This window comes from Podarcis bocagei, assembly GCF_964188305.1.
Source record: "Podarcis bocagei genome assembly, chromosome: 3".
Lineage (NCBI taxonomy): Eukaryota > Metazoa > Chordata > Lepidosauria > Squamata > Lacertidae > Podarcis > Podarcis bocagei.
In genome coordinates, this window is record NC_138127.1 from 53407105 (window position 1) to 53413903 (window position 6799).

The following is a 6799-nucleotide window of genomic DNA, read 5'->3' on the forward strand; positions in this document are numbered from 1 at the left end:
AAGAAGAAGTAAATTAAACTAAATCTAAGCTTCTGCTCTGCCACAGTCAGGAAGAGCTAAACCCAGCCAGCCTTCGGGATGAAACGGAATTGCTTGACCCTGCCTTCTCTGAAAACTATGATGATGTCACTGTAGATGACCTTGAGCTTCTGAATCACCTCCCATTGGTAAGTCTGAACATCTTCCCAACCAGAGTAACCATCTTATGTTTATTATGTGCATAGTTCATATGTGCCACCGGGGTTTTCCAGAAAATTGCTCTTAATGACATGACTCCCATATGACATTTCTGTGGGAATCACATCACAGGAAGATAATTGCATGGATTAAATAACGATATTATCTGTGAAGTATTTCTAATGAAAATGAGTGGTTTGATAATATTAATTCACCTGGCTCACTTGGGTTTTCTCAGATTGTGTGTGCTAAGGCATGAAACCCAAACTGACTTGTTTAATTAGGGTGAATAGTACTGTGTCTCTGAGGATAACTGCACTGGCATTTCTTTTAATTAAAACAAAAATAAGTCCACCCACACCTTTCCTCATACCTTTCTTGGCCTTCTGATTAGTTGAAATCTAAGTCGCTTCTGAATCTGACCATCTATTTAGTGGGTAAGCATAAAAAGATTCTTGGCCAGAAGTCTGGTTCATATTCGTATTAGTGACACTCACACTGTGGGCTGCTATTTACTAAGGCTGCAGTACGAACACAAGTTACCTGGGAGAAAGCCCTGTTGAATTCAAAGGAAGTTATTTCTCTGTAGACATGGGTAGGATTGCAGCCTAAGGGGGTCAAAAGAGGCACTGTGGGGAGGACGTTGACTTCTTATATCAGTGAGTACCGAGGATAATATGGGTAGATGGCATGCAATCAGTGTCAAACATAAAATGATTTTTACACTTATTAGAGTTTGAATTTGTTGAAGTGAAGTTTTTTTTCTGAAGGAGTCCTGTGAAACATAACTTGAGAGAAATTATGCATTTATTTAAACCATGCATCCCCATCCATCAACAGGAGTGGTCCATTTCAGGATGCCACTAAGTGTGCTCAGTCTCACTAGACTGTACTTTGGGGTTTTGCCCCCTTTGTTTTTTTGTTTAAAAGAAATAACCCCCACCCCTTTGTTCTTCTGCATGACTCTAAGCATCCTGCTACTTCTTTCTTGTTTCTACTTTGGCTCCAATCCTATTGGGCACTCAACCATCTGGGTTTGCTATTAGAGGAAATGATGCGTCTTATCATTCTTATCTTATTTTGTCATTGAGATGCTTAAAGACAAGCCCCTATATCTTATTGCAGCTCCTATTTGGGCAGTTAAATGACATTATTGGCCATGCCATGAAGATGATTTGATTTACCATGACATTTTCCCAAGGAGGTCTGCATTTGTACAAGTTTATTGTTGTCTACTGGCTAACAGCCCAACAACATGAGCCACTGTTGAACAACCAGGGATGGGAAAGCTGTGGCCCACCAGATGATGTCAGACTACAAGCCCTTTCATCCCTGACCATTGGTGCTTGTGGGAGTTGGAATTAGCAACATCTGGAGGTGCCACAGGTTTATCACCTCTTATACAAAGCCCACAGCATTGGAAGAGAGAGCCTTGTCTCTGGCTCCAGATCTTTCCTGAAAGCAAGGGCAACCATTAGTGATGCTGGCAAAGAATATGAGGGCCCTGGATTGAATAGCCCTAATAGAAATACTAGAGGTTTGGACTTCTGTCCTTAACCAGGCAATGGACAAGCAATTTCAATAAGTTGCTTTCCAAGACTTAGCCCACGCCCTTGCCCTGGCTTCACTTCCATCTCCAGATCATACAACCCATTCTGTAGGCCAGCAGTAGGGAACATTTAGCCCACCTGATGTTGCGGAACTACAACTCCCATCAGCTCCAGCAAGCATGGTCAATGGCCTGGGATGATGGGAGTTGTAGTTCAGCAATATCTAGAGCACCAAAGGCTGTCCACAGCTGCCACAGACCGTCAGTAGGAGAATATCCACTGATTAAGGTCCAGTTCCAGCTAAAGTCTTGGAGCTGACAAAACATAAGTCATGTTTAAAAGGTTTTTATCCTATACACTGACCTAACTGGGTACAGTGCCTGTGTTTGCATATGGCTGCCACCTGAGCCACATCAGCCCCAAACATTTTGCTGCCTGAAATGATAGACAAAACTGCACTCCTGTTCCCACCCATTCCACCAGTTGACTTGTACTTCAACAATGATGATCTGATAGCTTCTTTGCTACACCTGAGGGTGGCCTGCTAGCTTGAGGAGCATAGAGCACAAAGAGCTCTGTACTTCAAGAGAAGGGAATGCTCTGAGGGCTCAGCATAAGTGTCACGAAGTGGGAGACTGTTACATCAATTGTATACCGTCAGAAGCATTGCAATAGCAACCATGGTTCATTTGATTTCTTTACCTATGGTGCAATCCTATACATCTACTCAAAAGTAAGTCCCAAAGAATTCAATGGGACTTACTCCCAGGTAAGTAGGCAAAAGACTGAGTGAGTCACTCAGACCCATTTCTAGCATATGCATTGAGAACTTTTTAAAAAAATTCAGGATTACTGTACAATCTTTTAATAAGTGTTACCATCATTTTCTAAATTAATGTTTCTAAAGTACGTGTTATTTTTCTCTCTCCCTAGAATGTCTGAAGACAACTCCGTAAAAGGAAAAAACCCTGCAAAAAAATCCTAAAGATGAGATCAAACTATTTTTTTGAGTTTCTCATAGTATTTCAAAGAGATGATTTCCGTATTTAAACCAAAACAGATATATTGTGAAGTGAAAATTGTGATATTTTTGTTTCTTATATAATAAAAATGGATGTTTACACTGTAAATATTACTTTAGAGTGATCTACCTAAAGCTGTACATATGTATGCTAGTTTTAACTCACAACAAATCCTATGATCTCTTATGCTGTAAATCTGTTATTTTGATAACTGCATTTCAAAGAAAGGCAAGCAACGCACAGGACAGAAAGTACATTAAACTGCTGCTTATGGCTGCATATACAAAATCACTGTATGCTGATTAATTGCTCCTTAGCACTTAAACTACTATCTTGAACTCATGAACTGGATGGGCAGAGAGTGAGCTTTCTCACTTTTTCAGTGCAGTGATGGGGATACGGCATGACTCCAAATGAATTAACTATATTCAAATTGCTGCTTCACTATACTTAGAATTGCCTAAGATGAAACTGGAGAGGGATATGTTGAAGAACTTTTCTAAAGCAAAATGTTGGTAGGAATTTAGGAGTGGTGGTGGTGAAATATTTTTCAGTACAATTCATAACACATATCAGGTGCGCTTCATGCACCCCTAAGGTGCCATTGAACCCTCTTCTCCCTGCCAGCAAGATTCCAGACAATCCGGAGGGGTCTCCTAAGGCAAAATACCTGTAGGAATTTTGAGGACACTGAGAAGAATCTCAGTCAGATGAGAGACATTTTTAAAACTCCCCACCCCCAGGTTTAGTAAATGTTCCCCCACCTCCAAATGTAGATAAACCTTTGTGAAAGACTACCAGTTAATGTAAAAGGGCACAACACTGGATGGATTTTTTCATAGGCAACTGCATCATTGGTGCAAATTCAGATTATTTTCATAGCCAACCAAACTAAAGTCAGATATATATCCTGTATATTTACAGGTATCTTTTTCCATTTAATGATATAGCTACTGGGCTATAAGAATCAATGTAATCCCACAATTGCCAAAGGTGAACACTTCCCCTCGATTTGTTAAAATCATTGATTTGTGCTAAAATAATGGATGCTAGGATTAAAGTGCATTTGACATTGTATATGTAGGACTGGAGACACTTTACTATTTTTTTCCAAAATGAATGTAACCGATGAAATATGCAGACAATAAAGACATTTTATTATCACTGCAAATATCATTGGTTTGATTCAGTGCTGCAATAAACTGGGGAGTTGTCAGGTGATAGACATCACCCTAACTCTGTTATTTCAGGAAGCAAGAGAACAGGGGTCAATACAAAGTAAAAGGAATAGCACTGTTCAAAGCAAGCTCACACCTTGCATTAACTGACCTTCTGCAATGCCTGAAATAGTTCCAGGAACTGCTCCAGTGCAACAGAATGGTCTAGACAAAAGCTGCTCCTACCATTAGGCAATGTGAGGCAGTGGCCTCAGGTGGTGTATTACTTTGTCTTTACCATCAGTTTTGTAAGCTCCCTTGTACACATTCACTCTGCAGCTGTGGGTGGGGGGGGGGGGCAGCGCTACAAATGCAAGCCCCACCCACAAGGTCCCTGTGTGTGTCACCCTGTGTGCTAAGTCCCCAACCATCTCCACGTTAAGCGAGGAAGGTGTGCAAGTGGGCATCTCAAGCAACGATCTCTGTTGTAACAACTGGAGGAGTGTTACAAGAGTGTTCCTATTTTGCTCTGTGAAATTATGGTGTGTTTATGGCCATCATGAAAGAGGGGTGCCACAAAAAGCAGAGGTGGAATAAATGGCACTCACATAGGATATTTGGTTCTCCAAAACAGTATGAGAAACTCATAGGTACCCAGGAGCTGCCTTGGTATACTCCAAAGAAAATGATTTGATTTGCTTTTCCAGCAACCACGTTGATGTGAAAGAAGCTCACAGCATTAACAAATATGAACAACACTTCCTAATTCAAAATAAATATACAATAAAAGTATAATTAAAACAATGAATGCAGTGAAAAAAAAGAAAAGTAAAGTAAAATAGCACAAAACACCAGTCGTAAGAACATAAGAAGAGCCTGCTGGATCTTGTCCAGCATCCTGTTGCCACAGTGGCCAACCAGATGCCTGTGGGAAACCCTCTCTCCCCTCCTGTGGTTTCCACCAACTGGTATTTGGAAGCATTACTGCCGCCAACTGTGGAGGCAGAGCACAGCCATCGTGGCTAGTAGCTTTCAACATAACTGTCCTCAATGAATTTTTCTAACCTTTTAAAGCCATCACTGCTTCCTGTAGGAAATTAATCAATCCCACTGGATATAGCTTAGGAATGCCAGTTAGCCATGTGCCAAGAAATGGGGGGTGGATCCACTAAGACATCCTATCTCTCACCTAAGGTGTACAGCGGTACCTCGGGTTACAGACGCTTCAGGCTACAGACGCTTCAGGTTACAGACTCCACTAACCCAGAAATAGTACCTTGGGTTAAGAACTTTGCTTCAGGGTGAGAACATAAATCATGTGGCGGCGGCGGGAGGCTCCATTAACTAAAGTGGTACCTCAGGTTAAGAACAGTTTCAGGTTAAGAACGGACCTCCAGAACGAATTAAGTTCTTAACCCGAGGTACCACTGTACACACACCCCTCCCCTCTCTCACCCAGAAGAGGGGGCAGGCTCCACCAACAGGCTCTTGCCCGGGGGTAGAATATGTTGTCGGGTGGGGGGAGGGCTGGAAGCTTTGTTTTTATAAATTTGGCCATGGGGGGTGATCCATTTTTTCTCTGCCATAGCATTCATCACATTTCCTCAGGGTCAAAGGGTGTGCAAGTTTGAGAGCGTTAAAAACAGAACATCCCAGAGACTAGAATGCAAATACACAATTGCAGTAAATAGATTGCAACACCCATCATTGCTGACCATATTAGCTACCCAAACTTGAAGGATGCTAGAACATCTGCTTTTGAGGGAGAAATTCAGCATCAAACTTCATGTTACACATGAATGTGTGTAAGGAAATCCCAGTTGTCCAGCTCCCATTTGAAGCAGCATCTACAGGTTGCCATTTGAAACAGAGAACCAGAAAAGCATAGGGAATGCTTAACCTTTACCCACCTGCTCTTTTCTGCTGCAACTCCCACAAGCCCCTTTGTCCCTCTATCTACAGAGTTTGGAAAAATAATGTGTAGAGGAAAGGCCAGTACTCTTGACTCATGGGAGAGAGTAAGAGAGTAGGCCACTAGGGTTTAACTGCATGTGATTTGTCTGTACTGTGCATTCGGTGTAACCATCACATGTATCTCTGTAACCACCACCCAGAAGTTCTTTCAAGCAACTGATGCTGAATATGAAATTGAATAGATCTGCACCTAAGAACATAAGAAGTCCAGTATTCTGTTCTCAGAGCTGTCAGCCAGATGTCTTTGGGGCCCAAGTGCAACAGTGCTGTCCCCACTTGTGATTCCAGCAATTGGTATTCAGTAGCAACATGGCCACTGAAGAGAAGCTGGCATTGCATACCTTCTCCAGTCATTTCCAGCATGCATCTAAGGCACCCTGGACTGCAGCATGAGCCTAGCCGTCTCTACAGGATGATTTAGTGATGGATTTCTTGCAACAAGCAATGGGTTGGGCTAGGCAGCCTATAAGACCCCTTCCAACTGTGTCCTTCTGACGTCAACCGTGCTCACTCAAAGACAAGTGTGTGCAGGCAGCAATCCAAACCACACTTACTGAGAAGTCGGTGTCACTGATACCAGTGGGACCTGCTTCCAAATAAACATGGCTAAGATTGAGATGCACATTTTGTGACAGTCCATTGTTATGGAAAGGGAATCTCATGCTCATCACTTGTAGCATTTGTTATCTATGGCAAAGCTCACATTTGGGTGTGAAGAACACATTTCACAAGATCAACCAGCTGACATTTTCTTAATGTCACCAGACTGATTGGTGTTCCTAAAGCTTAGGGCAGGACCCTAGAGGGTCAGACATAAAAGGAATCTCAGATTTTTAGAGCAGGAATTGGCTTAACGTAAGTTGAAGTGCAATATGGCTAACATAGGCAAATGAGTTATGGTTAGAAGCTGGGAAGCAAT

General features: G+C 42.1%; 1 protein-coding gene across 1 annotated transcript in view; it reads left to right on the forward strand.

Moving 5' to 3' along the window:
* The window catches only part of LOC308583359 (VIP peptides-like), a 42031-nt gene extending 38994 nt beyond the window's left edge, over positions 1-3037 (forward strand). Inside the window, exons 7-8 of the mRNA XM_081187239.1 lie at positions 47-167; positions 2661-3037. Coding sequence (XP_081043365.1) covers positions 47-167; positions 2661-2669 — 130 coding nt within the window. The 3' untranslated portion in view covers positions 2670-3037. The remainder of the gene's footprint in view (positions 1-46; positions 168-2660) is intronic.
* Positions 3038-6799: the final 3762 nt, after the last annotated feature.